General features: G+C 45.9%; 1 protein-coding gene across 1 annotated transcript in view; it reads left to right on the forward strand.

Annotated features, from left to right (window-relative positions):
• Window positions 1-21888, forward strand: part of TBXAS1 (thromboxane A synthase 1) — a gene marked incomplete at both ends in the record, with an annotated part of 178816 nt that overhangs the window by 32347 nt on the left and 124581 nt on the right. The window contains 2 exons of the mRNA XM_080701748.1: window positions 5163-5256; window positions 9300-9352. Of these exons, the coding sequence (XP_080557874.1) occupies window positions 5163-5256; window positions 9300-9352 (147 nt within the window). The remainder of the gene's footprint in view (window positions 1-5162; window positions 5257-9299; window positions 9353-21888) is intronic.

A 21888-nucleotide genomic window follows, 5' to 3' on the forward strand; every position in this document is an offset into this window, starting at 1 on the left:
CCCATTTTATATTTTTTATTTGGAAACAGGGTCTCACTAAGTTGCTGAGAGCCTCACTAAGTAGCTGAGGCTGGCTTTGAACCTGCGCGATCCTCCTGTCTCAGCCCCCCAAGCGTGTGCCACCATGCCGGGCTTTTTGCTCCAAATTTCAATCCACTTGACTATTTTTTGTGTTAGTAGGGATTGAACCCAAGGTATTCTTCCATTGAGCTACGTCTCCCGCCTTTTTATTTTTTATTTTGAGACAGGGTCTCTCTCTCTCTCTAAGTTGCAAAGTTTAGCCTCAAACTTTCTGTCCTTCTGTCTCAGCCTCCCAAGGGTTGGGATTGCAGGTGTGTACCCATTTCCACTTGACCTTTTGGGTAATTCACCAAAACATTCCCCCAGTGTATCACGAGTGGCTTCTTTGGCCCAAGAATGGGCCACAAACCTATGTGAGATCCATCAAGAAAGGGCATTTGTCTAGATGGAAATGAAATACTGGAAAATTTCCAGCCTTTAAATTTTGAAGCTTATTTTGAAAACGATCCATATGGTTCAATTTATTTTGAGAAGGGACATTATAAGTCCCATCACCGACACTGTAGGACTTGTGTCTTGTAGCACTTAATGACTGCTTTCGTTGTGAAAATAAATCCGAGGAACGCTACCCGAAGCTCTACACGCTCTCGGCTGTCATTTCCCAACCTAAGTGTCTTTAATGTAAACAGTGACAGATGTCCATAATCATAATTGTGGGAGACATTTGCATTAATCCCTGTCAAAGGAAAGCTGTTCTAAATACCACAATGTGGCGACTGCGGATGATCACGTCTCACCTGCTTTCACCATCGCATCCCAGGCCACCTGGACCCTTTTGGATGGAAGAAGAGTTAATGACACAACCGGACAGAAGAGAAATTTTATTTACAATGACAATTTTTAAAATAACAAGAGAATATTTAAAACGTTTTTCCCCCACTGACTGTAAAACTCTTTCATGGGTATTCCTGGCACAACGCTTCCTGCGGCCGCCGTGTAGACGCACCACAAACGGTGCCTTCTAGCAGCAGAGATTTATCGCCTTACAGTCCTGGAAGCCAAAAATCTGAGGTCACCGGTTCAGCAGGGCCACGTTCCCCTGAAACCAGTAGAGGACACGTGTCCTGGCCTTCTGTTCACCGAGGGTCTCAGACACACCCTCCCTCGCGTCGTGTGTCTCGTCTCTGCCTCCATCCTTGCTTGGGGTTTCTCTTGGCTTCTTCTTATAAGGATTCTCAACATTTTTTTTTTTTTAGGGTGGTACTGGGGGTGGAACTCAAGGGCTTTTCTACCTCCGGGCTATACTCCCAGACCTATTTTATATTTTATATTGGAAACAGGGTCTCACTAAGTTGCTGAGAGCCTCACTCAGTAGCTGAGACTGGCTTTGAACCTGTGCAATCCTCCTGTCTCAGCCTCCCCAGCGCTGGGATTACAAGCGTGCGCCACCACGCCCGCCTGGCAGGACTCCCCTCATTTGCATGAGAGGTCCACTGCACTCCAGAGGGACCTCACCTCACCTATTTACGCTTGTAAAGAACCTATTTCCAAATAAGGTCATGACCTGAGGTCCTGGGTGGTTAGGACTTTACCTTATCTTATCAACCCATTACCCCCGAGTCCTTGGACTTTGGTGAAGATAATCGGCGTGCAGCTGTGGACCCTGGGACCAGAGAGACTGTGAAACAAGGGTGCAGAGAAGGAAATGAGAGACATACAGACAGACAGACAGAACATACTTTGTAACTGTGCCCCTAAGTCTGGCGGTGGTGATGTCCGGTGGCGATGTCCCCTGCAGGTTCGGGAGCAGGGCCTCTGGTCACTGCTTCTTTGTGATGTTGGCCAGTTCCCAGCTGAAGGCGGTCACGTTCTGTACTCGAGCCCAGGCTGCAAAGTGAAGTTTGTGGTCGTGTCCAGGACACTCTCTGCCTGGTGCCATATGTTCAAAAATGTCTGAATTTTGTGCAGAAGCACAGGGCAGTGTTCTCGTAAGTGGAGTTACATAATGAGGGCATGGGCCTGCATAATAATTAGCATGTGTAATTAGGCGCAGACTTCTTGTCCTTTAATTAGACAATCAAGACATCTAATTACAAAATTAAGATGTAATTACGTGGCCCGAGATTTTCATATTTCTTTCTACCCAATAGAGAAAAGGATTCACAAGAACTGATGAAGAAATGAACGCAGGCTCCCAGTTTGAGATTTTGAAGAAAATGTTAAGTGATCCCTTACTGTCGGCGTGGTGGCGAATGCTTGTAATCCCCGCACTCGGGAGGCTGAGACAGGAGGATCGCGCAGGTTCGAAGCCAGCCTCAGCTACTTAGTGAGACCCTGTTTCCGAATAATATATATATTATTCGGAATAATATATATATTATTCGGAATAATATATATATATATATATATATATATATATATAATAGGTCTGGGAGTATAGCCCGGAGGTAAAAAGCCTCTGGGTTCCACCCTCAGTATCACCAAAAAAAAAAAAAAAATCATCTTCTTTGTATGTGTGTGTGTGTATAAGGTCCTGGGGTTGAACCCATTCTACTTCTGAGCTATACCCCAGCCCTTTTTATTTTGAAATATGGTCTTGCTAAATTGCTGAGGCTGACCTTGAACCTGCAACCCTTCTGTCTCAGCCTCCAAAGTGCTGGGATTACAGGTGTGCACCACCATGCCCAGCTCATCGTCTCTTGAAAGAACAGCTTTTACCCACTGTGCCGTCGACCTCTGGGACACACGTTAATGAAGAGGAACACTGGCACGACTAATCCATGTAATTCACACTGGGAGTGCAGTTTCTGATTACACTACAACATGGGCTTAGATGTGACGTTCTGGGATTCGTGCAAACCTAATAATGCCCCCAGAGGGAGGGATGCTTAGAGCTGGGAGGAAAACCTGCATCCCCATTCTCCCTGCCACTTCAGAAATAGACCCACTGCTCAGAATAATGCAGCCCCACCTTGAGTTATGCTTTCCCTGAATACTTGAGCATTGGCCCAGATGTTCTTATTTGTGTGTGTGTGTGTGGGGGGGGTTACTGGGGTTCCTGGAAGCCCTTCTACCTCCGGGCTACACTCCCAGACCTATTTTTACATTTTTATTTGGAAACAGGGTCTCCTAAGCCATCGCGCGCGGTTGGCTTCAAACCTGCGCGATCCTCCTGTCTCTGCCTCCCAAGCGCGGGGATGACAAGCGTGCGCCACCACGCCCGGCCCCAGATGTTCTTATTTTAAGTGCAGGTGGGAAAGGAAAATGTCAAGGAATATGGCAAACATTCCATCCTTCTAGTAAGGGAGTGATTCTTCCAGCCTTGGTGTTTTGAGCTCCAGCACTCCTAGGAAGCTAGAACCAGTGCTGTTTTTGTTATTTTTTTTTTCCCCTTGCTTCTAAATTCTGATTTGGCTGATCTCTGCAGGATGCTAAACACCCAGTTTGACTCATTAATTTTTCCGAGCTCACTGAACTTTTGACCTAATTGGCTGGCTGGTTAGGGATCGGCGCCATATGTCCAGGTTTTTCTAAGCCGGTTCTGACTTTAACTGTGCAATCCCTCTGTTCTCATAAACTGCTGAAGTATCCCAGTAATTCCAATGTTTTGACAGCCACGCTGCACTTCCCAGACTGTCGTTTTCTCCTGGAAAGTGGCACCGAAATCTGTCGGACCACGCTTCCCGATTTTTGGTTAAGAAAATCTGCGTCCCATATGGTTGCAGGCCAGGGAAATAAAGGCTTTGTGAGGTGGGGAGTGGTGGGAGATAGGGTCTCCTTTTTGTGGCTTGCCTCTGTCTTTTTTTTTTTTCCTTTACTTTTTGGCCATGGGATATGATGAGGGACAAATTATATATGAAGGGGGAATTGGTCTTGACCAAGAAAACAAACTCATGCACAGGGGACTTATTTTCTGCCACTGTTAGCTTCCGGCCTTGCTTTTTTTTTTTTTTTTTTTTTTTTTTTTTTTTTTTGGTGGTACTGGGGTTCCTGGAAGCCCTTCTACCTCCGGGCTACACTCCCAGACCTATTTTTACATTTTCATTTTTGGAAACAGGGTCTCCTAAGCCAGCGCGCGCGGCTGGCTTCGAACCTGCGCGATCCTCGTGCGCCACCACGCCCGGCCAGCCTTGCTTTCTGCACAATTGCTCGTGGTAGATTTGTAAGCAAAGGAACTGAACTGGGTGAAATGCATATTTTTTTTTTTTTTTTTTGGTTCAGGGGATTGAACCCAGGGGGTATTCTACCTCTGAGCTAGAACCCCCAGCACTAATTTTTTATTTATTTGAAAACAAGGTTTCAGAAACAGTTTCTGAGAGCCTCACTAAATTGCCGAGGCTGGCGTCAAACCTGTTATCTTCCTGTCTAGCCTCCCAAGGGTGGGGATTATAGGTATGTGCCACCAGGCCTGGGTGAGCTGCATTTTTGAAGAGTTTATTGACAGGATTGTCTCAATCAACATTCTCAGTGATATAATACAAAACAGCTGGCCAACTTAGAAGAAGGAAAACTTATTCTCTCACAGTTTTTGGAGATTTCAGAGTGCAGTCCATGTCAGGTAGGGTCCGTGGAGTTCAGGGCATGGGCAGCAGGAAGCAGAGGAGAGAGAAAGCACAAGGGCTCTGCTCTCACATCAAGGAAGCCAGCACAAGAGAGCAAGAAAGCAAGGAAATTCAAAGACAGAAACACAGTCTCTCAGGCCACATCCCCAGGAACCAAACCTACCCAGCGACACCCCACCTACCAGGTCACCACCCAGTAAATCCATTACGATGAGCTCATCTGCTGATGGGATTACCACCCTCATGTCTTAATATAGCAACTCTCAACATTAATACAGAAACTCTTCAGGGCGCTTCTCTATATAACAGGATTCCCGGTAGAAGAGGGGCCCCTCGACCACCTCATCTCTAAGGCAGCTGTCAACTCTGAGGTTTTCAGATTCCCTGATCTCTAGCCTGCCACACAAGCAGAGAAAGTTCCAAGTTCCTATTCTGCTCTCTTACCATAAGGCCTCTACCCTGCTAACGTGTTAACTGGTGACTTATTTTTCTAAGTAAAGAGCTCTGATTTCTAATGAATCCCACAGCATGGATACAAACTCTAATTCCGTGGCTTTTATGTGTTACTTCTTCTCCCAGGTACTCCACGTCGGCCTTCTCCAGGCTGGAGAAGCTGGGCATCAGACATCCCAAGCCTAGTCCTTTCATCGGAAACTTGACATTTTTCAGCCAGGTAAGGTATCAACTCGCCGAGCCCAGAGCAGCTCCCCGCAGAGGGCATTGCTCTTGCCCAGGTGCCCACCGCACAGTCACCTGCACGTGCAGGCCCTGTGAGACGTAGCGACCCCTCCTCTATCTGAACCCCCTCCTATGTGATAGCAAGGGCCCATCTTGTCACCTGTCTATCTGTATCAGGTTTTTTCATTCATTCATTCATTCATTCATTCATTCATTCATTTGCCCCAGGTCCTATTTATTGAGCATCTCTATACACCAGACCCTAGAATACAGAAGTAAAAACCACTTTGGTGTTGCTGTCTGCGAACCACAATCCCAGCCTCCCAAAGGCTGGGATTACAGGCATGTACCCCCACACCTGGTGATATATTTTGTTTTTTAAATGTGGAAAACAGGGTCTTACTATGTTGCTGAGGCTGTCCTTGAAACTGAGATCCACCTACCTCAGCCTCCCAAGCCCTAGGATTACAGCCTGGCTACTCAAAGTTATTTCTACCATCAAGTGCATTACACAACAATGGTGCCCAGCGCCAGATGGGGTATGCCCCGTGCTAGATCGGGTGCTATAGATGTGGTCTCGCTTTGGAGAGAAGAGGGAAGAGAGGGCATCAGGGCAGAGTCCTCCTGGGGGAGTTCCTGAGGAAGGGGGTCCTGCAGAGAACAGCACGCTAGCCAGGTGGGCAGGAGCAGGTAAGCCTAGCAACACGGGGATGATGACGCAAGTCAACCAGCAGCTTGAACCAGCCAGAAGCCAGAGGAGACTCTGGGGGATGTTGGTGTACGTGAGAGAGATCGGCTGGGGAGCCCACAGGCCGGAAGGGCAAGCGAGGAGTTACTCATACATCATTTCTGATTAGGAGAACTAGATATGGGCTCTGAGGTTTGGAAGATTACGCTGCAAAGGTCAAGAATGTAGATGAGGGCTGGGGAATCCAAGTGTGGCTGAGGTCTAGGTTGAAGTGGTACTGCTCAGCACAGGGTGGTGGTGTCGGCCAAGAGAAGGAGCCAAAATGAAGAAGTTCTGTGACCAAGAAGGATTGGAAAACCCAAGGTGAAATCAGCCCAACATTGGTCTAAGCTCCCATTCAGCACGATACGGAGACTGGTCATGGGCAGCAGAGATAAGAGGTTGGGTGGGGAGGCTGGTTTGGGAAAAAAATATTTTAAGTATGTTGACCTGGGTTTCCCAGAGCAGCCTGCAAGTGGGCCACTAGGTATTTATAGATAGAGGCCTCGGTCTCTGTTGTCTATGGTTATTTTTCTCCCATGTGGGGTTTTCTCATAAGCCTGCGGTTTATTCTGCTAACTCGTGGGGACATGCCAACAGACCCTGCATCTGCAGCCACCAGACCCAGCATCCGCAGAGTCACACAGAAGCAGGAAGGACGAAATTCACTTCACCCTGATAGCAGCCCTCTAAGGGCTTTGTAGGATTCCCCATCCCTACCTTTGCAGAAGCTGGTCCTCAACGCTAGCCAGATGACCACAGCTATTTCTGACACTCACTCTCTCCCTCCTCAATTTCTTCCGAGTTCTTTTTGTATCTTTCTCTGCCCATCCTCCTTCTTTGCTACCTGTTGTTTCTTCCTGACATCTTTTGTTGTTGTTGTTGTTTTGTACTGGGAATTGAATCGAGAGGCATTCTATGTCTAAGCTATACCCCTAATACTCCTGGCCTTTTTATTTTTTATTTTTATTTTATTTATTTATTTATTTATTTAATTTATTTATTTATTTATTTGGTGGTACTGGGGTTCCTGGAAGCCCTTCTACCTCTAGGCTACACTCTCAGACCTATTTTTACATTTTTATTTGGAAACAGGGTCTCCTAAGCCAGCGCACGGCTGGCTTCAAACCTCCGCGATCCTCCTGTCTCTGCCTCCCAAGCGCGGGGATTACAAGTGTGCGCCACCACACCCGGCTTGGTGTTGATAATTTTGTATACGCACTTCATCAATGGAAGTGTTTCTTTCATCAAGTCTCCCACCCACCTCCCTCCACTAGAACCCTCCACTGCGACACTGGGGTTTCTCCCCCTTCGACCCGCATCCTGATTTCCCCCTAGCTTCCACATATTGCCAGGTACTCTGATAGAGGACTAATATCAAGAATGCACAAAGAACTTAAACAATTTAAACACTAAAGAACAAATAATCAAATAAAATCAGCACTTGAACGAAATAGACACTTCACAAAAGAAAGAAACATCAATGGTCAATAAATATATAGAAAAAATGTTCAACATCGTTAGCAATCAGGGAGATGCAAATCAAAATGACAGTCAGATTCTATCTATCCCCAGTTAGAATGGCAACTGTCAAGAATACAAACAAGCGGGGCGTGGTGGCGCACGCTTGTGATCCCAGCATTAGGGAGGCTGAGACCAGAGGATCGCGGTTAGAGGACAGCCTCAGCTACTTAGTGAGGCCCTTTACAACTCAGTGAGACCCTGTTTTAAAATAAAGAGTTAAAAATAGGGCTGGGGGTGTGGCTCGAAGGTAGAATGCCCCTGGGTTCTATTTGCAGTACCGCAAAAAAAAAAAATTTATATATATATATATATTGTTTGTATATATATATGTATATATATACATATATATATATATACAAACAATAAATGCTAGAGACAGTGTGGGAAATAGGAACTCTTCTACACTGTTGGTGGGATTGCAAATTATTGGGATCTCCATTAGTAGCCGCTATGGAGATCAGTGTGGAGATTCCTCAGAAAACTGGGAATGCAGCCACCATATGATGCAGCTACTCCACCCCTGGGTAGCTGTCCAAAGGAACTGAGATCAGAGTATTGTAATGATACAGGCATCTCCAAGTTTGGAGCAGCGTAATTTACCATTGTCAAAGTATGGAACCAGCCTAGGTGTCCATCAACAGATGAATGGATTATGAAATTAGGGGATGTACACATAAAGAAATTCTACCCAGCCATAAAAAAGAGGAGTTATGTCATTTGCAGGCAAATGGATCTAGAGAATTTTATGCTGAGGGAGATTAGCCAGTCTCAGAAAGTGAAGGATCATGTTTTCTCTTATATCAGAACATCTACTTATACTTTCAACCCTCCACTCTTACTCATCTCTTAGGTCTCTATTTGCCCACATACTGCATGCCCACAACACAAACCTAACGTTTTCACCCCACCCCATCCCAACGCATGCATCTTCATTCCTGCCTCATCTCACATCTTCAACCCCCCACGTGGCCCCCACGTGTAACTGTGCCTGGCCCATCTGCACTGCGCGACTCCATCCCCACACACGGGGTTTAGCACCTTCTGATCCTCTACCCAGCTCCACCCAGGAGGATCTTCAGGAGCACGCACTGTCAAAGATGCCTAGCACCTTGTCCTATATAAAGATTAAGATTCTTAGGTCCTGAATATGTTGGTTTTACTTAAAATGTACTTGGATCACAAGAATTTCGAATTTGTAACACTTTGGATGTACTCAGTAACCCCACAGAGAGAGGCCATGAAAGAGACTTGACCACATAATAACAACAACAACAACCACATCCCAGACAGGAAGGTTATGGTTGAGAAAAACAGTCATCTTAGCAGCAATTATACCCAAATAGTTTAAGGACCGATGATCTCTTCTGTCCATTAAAGCAGAGCTTCCTGAGAGTTTTACCTAGCGATACCTTTTAAAAAGTCATCTGTTGGCCAGGTATGGTGGTATAAGCCTGTAATACTAGTACTTGGGAGGCTGAGAAAGGGAGATTGCAGGTTTGAGGCCAGCCTCCATAACCGAGTGAGATCCTGTTTTAAAATAAAAAATAAAAAGGGCTAGGAACGTATCTCAGAGGTAGAATGCCCCTGGGTTCAATCTCAAGTACAGAAAAGAAGTCATTTGTTTATCCAGTTTTCTACAGTACTCGAAAGCAGTGGCATCGGTTCTTATTTTATTTTATTTTTTGGTGTAACTGTGTTCTTGCTGCTCTAGAGTTCTTTTTCTAAATGTCTGAAGAACTGAGATTTTCCTTGATCTTCTCCTTACCAGACTGCTGTGTTTTCTTTAGGGCTTTTGGGAAGGCCAGATGGAGCTCAGAAGGCTGTATGGACCTCTGAGTGGGTAAGAAGGCAACTCAATTCTTCTGTACATCTTGGTTTTTACATGTTTAACGGGTGTGGAAGTAATGACAAGAACAAGGATGTTGAATGTGTTTATATTTTGGGAGGGTCTGCAAGGAGAGTTCTTTGCAGTGTAGACAGAGTTCATAAAGAAGACCTCTAGGGTTGTGCCAAGGACGGTATGTTGGCCTGATGAACACTTCCCAGGCCTTAGAACCCTGCTGCACCGGGGACTTGATCATCCTACACCACTGTGCTGAAGGGCCCTGCGTACCTCACAGGAAACTGTCCAACTCGCCTTGACAAACCAGGGCAGATCTTTCCCCATGAAAGTATCCAAACTTTACTTGGGCCTGTATGTGCAGCTCTCTGGGTGTAATATGTTGCCAACAATATGATCATATAGTTTATCATCCAACCCAGTAAACTTCTTTGAGTGAAAGGAAGTGTTATTAATAATGACTCAAGCCAGTGGTGGCTGAGACAGGAGGCTCTCTACAGCCTCAGCAACTTTGCAAGACCCTGTTTCAAATTAAAAAATTAAATATGGCTGGGGGTATAGCTCAGAGGTAGAACATCCCTGGGTTCAATCCCCAGTACTTAATACTAATACTAATACTAATACTAATACTAATACTAATACTGGCTCAGGACAACAGTGTCTACTAATTCTGTCCTGGATATACTGGGAAATATGTTCGCATGTAAAATAATATAGCCCTTCTCTTTGTTTTTCCTGAATCTTTCTTTTTCTGCTTCCCAGTATCCTCCTTTGTTTTGAAAATTCCAGAATCTGGTAAACAAAACCCAGGCGCAGGCCACTTTGTCTGTTCAAGATTTAGCAGGCTTGAATCACATTGGTTCTCAGCGTGTGTCCTGCACACAGGAGTCCTGATCATTTTAGTCTGTTTTTACACAGCTTCTCCTTGGCCATAGAGTGATTTTTAGTAGCTTTTTAGACCCCCAGGTCAGCGATAACTTTTCTAGGTGCATTAAAGTTGTATTTTGTTCGCTAATGCACACCCTCATGGGGTCCAGTGGTCTATAAGCCTTTCTGTCTGTAGGATTTAGGAATTTAGGACATCTGTTTTCCTTAGTGGTTCTTTGTTCCTCGATGCTAGGGATTGAACCCAGGGGCATTCTACCTCCAAGCTACACCTCCAGCCCTTTTTATTTTAAAGCAGGGTCTTGCTAAATTGTTGAAGAGCTTACCAAGTTGCCGAGGCTGGCCTCGAACCTGTGATCCTCCCATCTCAGGCTCCCAAATACTGAGATTACGGGTGTGTGCCACTGCGCCCAGCTAGTGCTCATTTTTAACAAAGGGATTGGCTTGTATTATTTGTGGAACTTGCCCTTCCCAGGAGACCCACAGTTTTGGCCAATTGCATCTACCTACTCTTTGATTTTTTTCATATGGTCCTAAAAATTTTTTTTCAGTAAATTTAGAAGTTGTCCAGCCGGGCACGGTGGCGCACGCTTGTAATCTCAATATTTAGGAGGTTAAGACAGGCGGATCACGGTTCGCTGACAACCTTAGCTACTTAGTGAGGCCCTTTGCAACTAAATGAGACCCTGTTTCAAAAAAAATAAACAATAAGCCGGGCATGGTGGCACATGCTTGTAATCCCCGCGCTTGGGAGGCTGAGACAGGAGGATCGTTCAGGTTCGAAGCCAGCCTCAGCTACTTAGTGAGGCTTTCAGCAACTTAGTGAGACCTTGTTTCAAAATAAAAATATAAAATAGGGCTGGGAGGAGTATAGCCCGGAGGTAGAAAGCCTCTGGGTTCCACCCCCAGTACCAAAAAAAAAAAAAGTAAAATAAAAAAAAACAAAAACAATAATAAAATACTGCTGGGGGTGTGTGGCTCAGAGGTAGATTGCTTCTGGGTTCCATCCTCAGTATCAGTACCACCAAAAATAAATAAATAAATAAATAAATAAATAAATAAAGGAGTTGTCTAAGATGCTCTCTGTACTGGTCATTGCTGCATGATAAACTCCCCCAAAACTCAGTGGCTTAAACCAGAGTTTACTATTTCCTGTGCATCTAAGTGTGGGCGGTGTTGGTGGTCAGACACAGTGGCGGGCAGGCTCCTTCGGGCTTCCCGGAGGGTCTGCTGGGCAGGGCACTTAGCGGTGTGGCTCCGCCCCGCCGTCCCTTGTCCTCCATGGATAAGCAAACTCATCAGGCAGGGTCTTCTCATGGCAAAGGCAAAGACTCAAGAGAGGAAGAGGCTTTGCTAGCATCCTACTGGTCAACCAAGTCACATGGTCGATCCTTCTCATCAGGCCGAGGCGCGCGGTGGCCCCGTGAAGCAAGAGCCAGCCCCTTGACCAGACCTGGCTAGATGGAGCAGACGGGCGCTCCCGTGGAGGGCGCATCTTTAAATCATGAGCAACCGTCTTCTGTCTCTGTCAACCTGGCTCTCTCTGGCTTTTTAGAAGTCCTCATTCTGGTGCTCTCTTTCCAATGGTCCCTTTTTGCATCCGACTTGACCTTGACCTTGGAGACGGTCTGTCACGTCTCTGAGATGCAGCTTGGACTCAGAATGACGGAATCTCCGCAGGAATGAGAAGTCCTCCCTGGGCTTGAATGCTAGGGACCACTTCCCTTGAGTGCTTCTTGTACCGATTCCCAGAGTAGAAACTTTGGGTATTTTTAAATATTTAAAATATCAGATGAAGAGTTTAAAAAGCACTGTATTAAATGGTGTGTGTGTGTGTGTGTGTGTGTGTGTGTGTGTGTGTGTGTGAGCGAGAGAGAGAGAGAGAGAGAGAGAGAGAGAAGTGAGTTGGTTTCCTTGACAACTGGATGTCCAACTTTCCCCCCAACCCAACTTTAACTAAAGTTCACACAATTTATCCTTCTCATTTCAAGAAAACTTAAATCACAGAGAATGATTTCAAATGAGGTTGTAGAAATAAAAATGGCTGCCTCATCTCTACCTTTGTTCCCACTTCCGGTGGGAAGGAAGAAAGGAGAGGTGATAGCACAATTTCTTTATGCAAAGCTCACAACTTTTTATCCTTTAGAAAAAACAAAAGAAAGAAAAACCATGTGTCGCTGACTTCTTTTAAAATGGGTCCTCTCCCAGATCTTGAGTAATATGGTGGTGGGGTAAAACTGGCAGAGGTGGCTAGGTTATATCTAATCTTCCTATATACTAGAACTCTCCTTCCTTCCTTCCTTCCTTCCTTCCTTCCTTCCTTATGAGGATTTAACACAGAGGGTTTCTACCTCCAAGTTACACCCACATCCCTTTCTATTTTTAACTTTGAAACAGAGTCTTCACCAAGTTGCTGAGATCAGCCTCAAACCTGGGATCCTCCTGTCTCAGCCTCCCAAGTACTGGAAGGGGAAGGCATGCACCACCCCAACTGACTGAAATGTTATTTTCTTACTGCATAAATTGTAGCAAAATGCCTCACTGACTGGGACTATCAAAGGGGACTATGTTTGATGAACAACAAAGAACCTTCTTTTAGGAAATAATTTGGTTTAAATTACATAATTTTATACCATTTTTATTATGAGGAAATAGAATAGTAGCTTGGTTTTCTTAAAACTTGAAAAAATAGGTCGATCCCTCACTTGTCAAGCGAAGCCGCACGTGTTGATGCTGTACATTGAAGCGCAGGGCCCTTGGATGACAGCGCATCCCTGTCGTGGAAAGGAGCGGAGGCGCTGAGATGAGTTTATGCGTATGATCTGGACAGACACGTAGTATCTCGGTCAGGCTCAGGGTTCACACAGCTGGAAATTGGCTCGTCCCCTTTCCCTTCCCATTCAGAACTGACAGCACCAGAATTTATTGTCACCACCATCACCATCACCATCATCACTGCTGTTGCTGGGAGTAAAATGTCTTCACCCAGTGTCCAATTATGTGGCCGGCCTCACAGGCTCGGTGTGACTACAACCACACCCACTGTCTGCCTCCTTTGAGCTTGAGAGCAAAGCAAATCGACTGCATGCACGGCGGCACAACTTGCATTCGTGGTAAAGGATTGGACCCCTCTGCGCTGCTCAGCTTCATGGCTGTGGATAACCTCAGCCGATTGCCTGTTGTCTCTTGCTGTCTGAGGATGAGCCCCAAATTGGATTGCTATTCCTTCTCAAGCCCTACAAGAATGACTTCAACAGAATCATCATGCATTGGTGATTAAATATAAACCAGAGAGAGATGATGCCCCCACCAATTTGTAATTGGCTTTGCAATCCAGTAGATAACAAGCCTGTCTTAGGCTGTTACTGTTAATTGCTTATAAATACTCACACGGAGCCCCAGGTCCAGGTCATTAGCAACCACTGAAGGCCCCATCCAAAGCTCCTTTTCTTTTCTCTCCTTCCTCTCTGGAGTGCCCGCTCAGCAGGTCTGCTTCTCTTTAGCCGCATCCCACTGCCTCCCGCCTCCCCAGCATCTCGCTTTGATCTCCGGTATCAACTTAGTTCCCCCTCGTTGAACTTGACTTTCACGATCCCTGGCACCCGGCACCCATGCTGTTCCGTGTTGGTATGTGGCACCTGCATCCCTGCATCCGTTCACGATGCCAGCTTGTTGCACAACCTCATTAGGACATTGCAGGTAATGCCCACGTATGCCCCAGGAGAGCGTTAGGATGTAAGTAGGCAAACATGAACATCACGCACAACTTATAGAGTATAAATGAGCAGAGAGCAGAAGAGAGACCCGCTCCCACCCTGGACCCTTGGCCGCTTCTTCACAGAGGCCACCTCCGTTACCAGCTTCTTTAAACCCAAATGGATGATACACTACACTCTGCTCTGTATCTTGCGTCGTTCCTTACTGGTATTTGGGTAATTGTCCTATTTCAATAAATGCTTCCTCGTTAAGTGCTTTTGTGCTCTAAGTGACTTGACTGTATGGACACATCCTCACTTTTATAACAAGCGCTCAGTTAATGAACGTCTTCTGCTTTTACAAGCGAGAGCCGTATACATTCTCCTACACACATCGCTGCTCTTCTGCGTAAGTGTCTGTAGGATAAGTTCCTAGAAATGGGATTATTAGGTCAAAGATTATCTACATTTTTAAATTTTGACACATATTACTAAATCGCTCTCTCTAGGGAGTATATCCAGTTACACCCCCGTATTTAAGACCAGAGCGGCTGGTGTCTCACACGTTTGCCATTAAAATGAGTGGCTACCATGAGAAGTCCTTAGCATTTGATGATATATCACTAGAGTTCAACTTACTTGCATTTCTCTAATTATGAACAAGTTTGAGCGTTTTTCCGTGTTTTAAATGCATTGTGTTCTATTTTCTGAGGAATGTGTTGCTATTTTCCTATTGGGTTATTAATCTTTTTCCAATTTATTTGTAGAAGCTCTTTATATATTGAAGAAAGTAGCTTTTCATGGTCAATACGTGCTGTAAATATTTCCTCCTTGTTATCATTTGTCTTTGACTTTACTGTGTACTTTTTCTGATTGAAAAACATCAATGAACTAATTTTATTTTATTTTTTCTCACCATTTAAAAAAAGTTTAAACTTTTTATTGGTGCATTATATTCATACATCAAATTGGGGTAAAAAAAAACTTGTGTGTACATACATGTTCACATCACTGATTTAACCCCTACCCAACCCCCCTATTCCCTCCCCGTCCCTCCCTCCCTTGCTTGGCTTACTGGTTGACTTCGATATGTTTAAGTACATTGTGTGTTTTAGAGATTTTCCTCTTCCCCCTCCTTTCTCCCCCTTTAGGTTGTCTTGTTTGCTTTTGTATTTTTCCCAGAGAGGTTTCTTTCATCAAGGATATTACCCCCAAAGAAGTTTCAATTTTCTAGTGTTTTTAAAATTTCAATTAAAGCCAGGTGTGGTGGCGCACGCTTGTAATCCCAGCGCTTGGGAGGCTGAGACAGGAGGATCGCACAGGTGTGAAGCCAGCCTCAGCTACTGAGTGAGGCTCTCAGCAACTTAGTGAGACCCTGTTTCCAAATAAAGTATAAAATAGTTCTGGGAGTATAGCCTGGAGGTAGAAAGCCCTGGGTCTCACTCCCAGTACCACCAAAAATGTCGGATGTTTTGGCTGGGGGTGTAGATGAATGGCAGTGTTCTTGCTCAGCATGGGCAAGAGCTTGAGTTTGATCCTCAGTACTGCAAAGAGAGAGGGAGGGAGGGAGGGAGGGAGGGAGGGAGAGGGAGAGACAGAGAGAGGGAGAGGGAGAGACAGAGAGACAAAGACAGAGAGAGGGAGAGAGACAGACAGACAGAGAGACAAAGACAGAGAGAGGGAGAGAGACAGACAGACAGACAGAGACAGAGAGAGAGGGAGAGAGAGACAGAGAGACAGAGCGAGACACAGAGAGAGACAGAGAGAGACAGAGAGAGAGACGGAGAGACAGAGAGACAGAGAGAGAGAGAGGGAGAGAGAGACAGACAGACAGAGAGACAGAGAGACAGAGAGAGGGAGAGAGAGACAGAGAGAGGGAGAGAGAGAGGGAAAGAGGGAGAGAGAGGGAGAGAGAGACAGAGAGAGGGAGAGGGAGGGAGGATGTGTCTGAGGGACAGACTGAGGTGGGGATCTCTTATTGTTTGGATGTCAACGGTCTCAAAAGCCGTGAGTTAAAGGCTTGTCCCAGGGGCGCTGTGGGGAGCTGGTGCAGCTTTCTGAGGTGGTGCCTGGTGGGAGGAAGTAGGTCTTTGGGGAGTGTCCTTGAAGGGCGTGGTGCAACCCCACCCCTTCCTCTTCTTGTTTTGCTTCTGGCCATGGGGTGAGCAGTTTTCTCTGTCATGCACTCTGTGCCTTTCCATCCAGCACCCTCATTTGAGGCTCTGCTTGATTTAAAATGGGAACTTCTTAAAACTATGAGCCCAAATACACCTTTTCTCTTTATGAGACAGTTATCTCAGGTATTTTGTTACAATGTCAAAAAAAAAAAAAGACTAACATAGGATCCACCCTTATTTTTCCTAGATGATGGAGTTCCATCTGGAAAACTATCATTTTCCAACCAATTTTAAATGTCACACTTAATTTTTATTAATTCCTAGACATACTTCTGACTTCTCTGCCTTATTGTAATCCCTAACCAAATGGCCCACTGAACACTGGATTTTAATATTATCTGTATGGCTTCTTATATCTAGCGGCAGCAGGATATTCTAAGAACATCTTGCAAGTATCAGAATTGAAGCAATCTATCTTTCAGGGAACACCAAGTCCTCACACTGAAAAAAAAAAATCAGTTTAGTGAGTAAATAAGCCTTTGGTGTCAAGGGCCTGACAGAGTCCATGCCACAGGATTGGGAGGTGTCCCATCTGCCTCCAACGCAGAGGTGTCTCCCACCATTTTTATTTGGTTAGCTAGCTTGCCTGAATTCTGTCATTGGGTAGAGAGAACGTTGCGGACTCTGCCATATACATGGATAAGCACATAACAACAAAATGAAAACAGTAAGGCCGTTCCAACGCGTTTTGGAGCTCCGATTCCATGGCATCGTCCACGAGGAGAGTGGGTGCTCCGAAAGTGACTGGGGTGTGAGCATTTTGACCAGAGGTGGTCTTCACCATCGTGTTTATGTACTATTTAGATGAGGTTGAGGAGCCGCAGGGAGATGGTTGACTTTAGGCAGTGAGACGGTTATGTAGTTACTTGTGGGAGATTTCCCAGCCTACAACCATAGATCAAGAGCCCCAGAAACTGAAGAGCTCTGAAGGTGGGACTTGTATTGGGTCACATGACGGTTCTTTGGGCATAGTGGGTACCGAACATCTGAACACACTGAACTTGGACGTGTGTCCCAGTTTGGGGTGGGATGGACACTATTGCTCATTTGTGCAAGGAAACACGTGTTCAGACCCGATGCTTGGGGAGTGTATACTCATTTTTCCTCTGGACTGAGCTCTGTAAAATCAATGGATGTTGAATAATGGTAGAAATTAGAGTTGCAGAAGACGTTCCAATGTCAGGTGCCAGCCTGAGAAGGAAGCTCAGCGACCAAGTGCTTGCCCTAAATATATGGCTCAGCTTTAAGGGGGATTGATGAAAATGAGAATGGATGATGAGCGTTGAGAGAACATACTCTCCTGGAAGCAGTGGCATTAAACACAGAAATCTTAAAGTCTCTTAACATTTCTGGCCACAGAGCCAAACCACTGGCAAGGATCATTTAAATACTAGTGCCCCAGCTTGGGAGAAGTTGTCTCTCATGAGAGTCTCGAGAGGAAAGCTGAGAACCACCGGCTCCAAGTCATGTGAGTCTGGAGCCAAAATTAATGTGAGACCTGATGGTCTGTGCGCTGTCAAAATAGATCACTCACTAACACTAAGCCTGTAGATGCACATTTTTAAATGAATGGAATTTATTACACTGTTAGTGGACTGGAAGGGAGGCCATTATTTTATAGAAGCAAATACCCTGACCTAACAGGAGGTTTTTGAAAATAGGAAGAAAGTTATCACCAGTCCAAATACAATGCCCAGTAGGTAATCTCGTGTGTGTGTGTGTGTGTGTGTGTGTGTGTGTGTGCGCGCATGTGGCACTGGGGGTGGAACCCAGGGGCTTTCTATGTCTGAGCTATACTCCCAGACCTATTTTATATTTTATTTAGAAACAGGGTCTCACTAAGTTGCTGAGAGCTTCACTAAGTAGCTGAGGTTGGCTTCGAACCTGCGCGATCCTCCTGTCTCAGCCTCCCAAGTACTAGGATTATAAGCGTGCGCCACCACACCTGGCTAGAATTATCAAAAGAAAAAAAAATATCCCCAGGCAGCCAGCCATGGTGGCACACACCTGTGATCCCAGTACTTGGGATTCTGAGACAGGAGCATCACAGGGTTGAGGCCTGCCCCCGCAGCTTAGTGAGGCTCTCAGCAATTCAGACCTTGTTTCAAAATAAAAAAACAAAATAAAATAAAATAGGGTGGAGGGTACAGCTCAGAAGTAAAACGCTCCTGGGTTCCAACCTCAGCCACTACACACATATAAAAATTATTCTCAGGTAAATAAGCATCTTAGATGAGAGAGAGACAGACAGACAGACAGACAGACACTGTTTTTCCTAGAGTTACACTGTGCTTGAACGAATCTGTGTTGACTTCACTGCCATAGTCAGAGCTCTTGTTATAGGTAATAGTGAGCTACTGCAAAGCTTCCTTATGGAAAACACCATGTTTCTTAGTCCTGATCCAAAGACCTCTCTGAAGTTTACTCAGGCTCCTGGACTCCTGACTCTTCTCTCACCCGTTTATCTCATCCCACTCACCTCCGCGTCCTCTTTCTATGAAAACATATGAATCAAATGGTTGCCGCGTATTTTGATGACTACTGCTGCCCAAGACCTTGCGACCGATGCGTGTGCTATGAAGTCTGTATTCATCCCTCTTCTATGGGTAAAGCCATCCAAGAGAGCGTGACAGAGCCCGGCGTTACAAACACCAGCGCCCAGTCTGTTCCCCTCGATAGCTTCAGTGGATTCGCCCAATCATTTCCTTCTTAGACCTCAGTTTACTTAGAAGTGATGGATCTGAACTAAAACAGTGACCTTGGTACTTTAATCACAAGCCTCAGTAAATAAAGGATTGGCCACATTGTGTTCCGGTACACACACACACACACACACACACACACAATAAAAGTTTTATACAACAACTGATTTACTGCATAGGGACTGCTTTGATCTATTCTATTCCATTTGTTAAAAATAAAACAAGTGCAAGCTGATCGTGACTCACTAAATTGATTTTATAACCACTAGTGAGTCAAGGTCAGCAATTTGGAAAGCAGAGGGCCAGATGACATCTGCGGTCCTTCCCAGTTATAAACTGGGTGATTCCAAGTGATGACTCACCTCCCCAGTCCACACGAGAACACTGTCACGAGCCCCATGTTTGCCCCTTGAGACTTAAGGTGCTGAGATGCCTCTGACTCTATCGGGGAAAGCCCACTGCTGACAGCTCAGGCGGGACCCCAGCTGAAACTGTCCTCCTGCAGAGAGGAGGTGGACGCACCTGGCTGCCGGCACGGGGCGGGCGCCTCCTGCCCATAGAGCTTCCCTTTTTATTCCTTAAAATCACAAGTTCAGCTATTACTAAAATTACTTCCCAGTCTTAGCCTAGACAGTTTGAAGCTAAGAAACTTGCAAAAATGTATTCATTGACCATTTATTTTTTTTTTTTTTTTATTTTTGATGACACTGGGGGTGGAACCCAGAGGCTTTTCTACCTCCGGGCTATACTCCCAGACCTATTTTATATTTTGTGTGAAAACAGGGTCTCACTAAGTTGCTGAGAGCCTCACTAAGTAGCTGAGGCTGGCTTCGAACCTGTGCGATACTCCGGTCTCAGCCTCCCAAGCAGGGGATTACAAGCGTGCGCCACCACGCCCGGCTTTCATTGACCATTTAAAACATCTCTCTGGTAAGATTTTTGCGTTGGGTATGAACATCTAAGGGAGGAAGTCCTGTGGCTATCCTACATCAGAGAGGTCTGGTGGGGCTGAAGACTCATTCCCAGGAGGGATAGGAAAGCCGGAAGGACTGGCCTAGAAACTGCCCACCACGGGGTGAGCTGGGTAGGGAAAGGTCAGGCTGCAGACAGAGCTGCTCCAGCTGATGGGGAAAGTGCCCCGGCACCGAGAGGCTTAACAGATGCACCTCCTGGTTCTCGCAAGCACTGGTCCAGCGGAAAGGTGCGGAGCCGGCTGCTCTCAGCGAGGGCAGAGGCTGGACCGTAGTCGGGCTCCACTGGAGCAGCTGTCTCGGTGGTCTGCCTTAGACATTAGGGCCCATCTAGGGGATGGCTTGGGAATCTGGGGAGCCCCTGACCCCTGAGAAGGGAGTCTGACAGGACCCTCAGAGGCCTGGCCTGGGGAGGGGGAATCAGGCATAGACACTGAGTTTCGAAACTCAGAGCACAATGTGAGGCCAGGCTCAGAAGTCCTCAGCAGTATTTTTGGCAGAAAGGTCACCCTGGCTGGCACAGCTGTAGACAGAACAAGTGGGGTCTTGGGATGCACAGCCAGGCTGGCTCCAGCTTCCAGTCCAGGGCTGGGACTACAGGTGGTAGTCCTGTTCAGAGCACCCCGTGGGGATGAAGAGAGCCTGAGAGGCTGAGGAGTCAGCCACAGAGTTTCCCTTTTACACTCCTCAGTGTGTGTATTCAAAATCTACCAGAAAAAGCCAGGCATTGTGGCGCACGCTTGTAGTATACCCAGCATTTGGGAGGCTGGTACAGGAGGATCGCACAGGTTCGAAGCCAGCCTCAGCAACTTAGTGAGACCCTGTTTCCAAATAAAGTATAAAATAGGCCTGGGAGTATAGCCTGGAGGTAGAAAGCCCCTGGGTTCCACCCCTAGTAGCCCCCCCCCCAACACACAAATCTACCAGAAAAAGCTGGGCGTGGTGGTGCAGGCTTGTAATCCCAGGATTTGGGAAACTGAGGCAGGAGGATCACGGTTCATGGATAGCCTCCGCTACTTAGTGAGGCCCTCTGCAGCTTAGTGAGATCCTGTTTCAAAAATAAAGAATTAAAAAATAGAGCTGGGAAAGTAGAATGCCCCTGGGTTCCATCCCCAGTACCGCAAAAAACAAAGCAAAACAAACAAACTACTAGAGAGAGCAGCAGTACATCAGGTTTAAGGTGATGGTGGGGGCCCATTCTCCATCAGTGACAATCAAATATGCCATCAATCACTTCTTTATCCCCGAATGGCACAGCTGTGTTCCCAAACCATAGCATGTCTCAAATGGAAGGTGCATAAAAGCTCTATCTCTAGCTAATAAGTCTGAATCATAAAGCCCGTATTTAATTGAGTCGTACCTGCAACAAATCCACGTAGCTCAACCTCAAATGCATAAGGGGTTGTGTAACACGGCCACGAATCGCTGTGGCATCGGTCACGACATTCTCCCTTCCAGAAGTGAGTCCTGACAACATGTGGCTTCATACAAATATCTCCTGCCAAGAATTCCTTTGCACAGGCCATCTAAAAATTGCCCACATTGACTCAATTCTTGTAGTACTCAACTCTAATTGAGAATGCATGCAGCCTTTCTATTCTACCCAAAAAGAATGACATACCATCTTTTATTTTTTTAATTTTTTGGTGGTACTGGGGTTCCTGGAAGCCCTTCTACCTCCAGGCTACACTCCCATACCTATTTTTACATTTTTATTTGGAAACAGGGTCTCTTAAGCCAGCGCGGCTGGCTTCGAACCTGTGCGATCCTCCTGTCTCTGCCTCCCAAGCGCGGGGATTACAAGCGTGTGCCACCATGCCCGGCTACCGTCTTTTATTTTATAATTAAAATTATTACTAGAAGAGAGAGGGGAAGAGCCAGGGGACCGCACCCAGTGCTGTGTGCACGTATATCACCATCGCTATGAATTGCACTATGATACGAGACGATAATGTACCAATGAAAGTATAAAAAACTACTACGGAATTCAAGGGAACAAGGAATACAGGGCTCACAGTTCCTTTTTGATCACTATTTTGTGAGTGGAGAAACCTTTCAAGTTCTCAGAAACCCCCGAATGATTAAAATACCAGTTCTAAATCTTGT

This window comes from Muscardinus avellanarius (assembly GCF_963383645.1).
Source record: "Muscardinus avellanarius genome assembly, chromosome: 9".
Lineage (NCBI taxonomy): Eukaryota > Metazoa > Chordata > Mammalia > Rodentia > Gliridae > Muscardinus > Muscardinus avellanarius.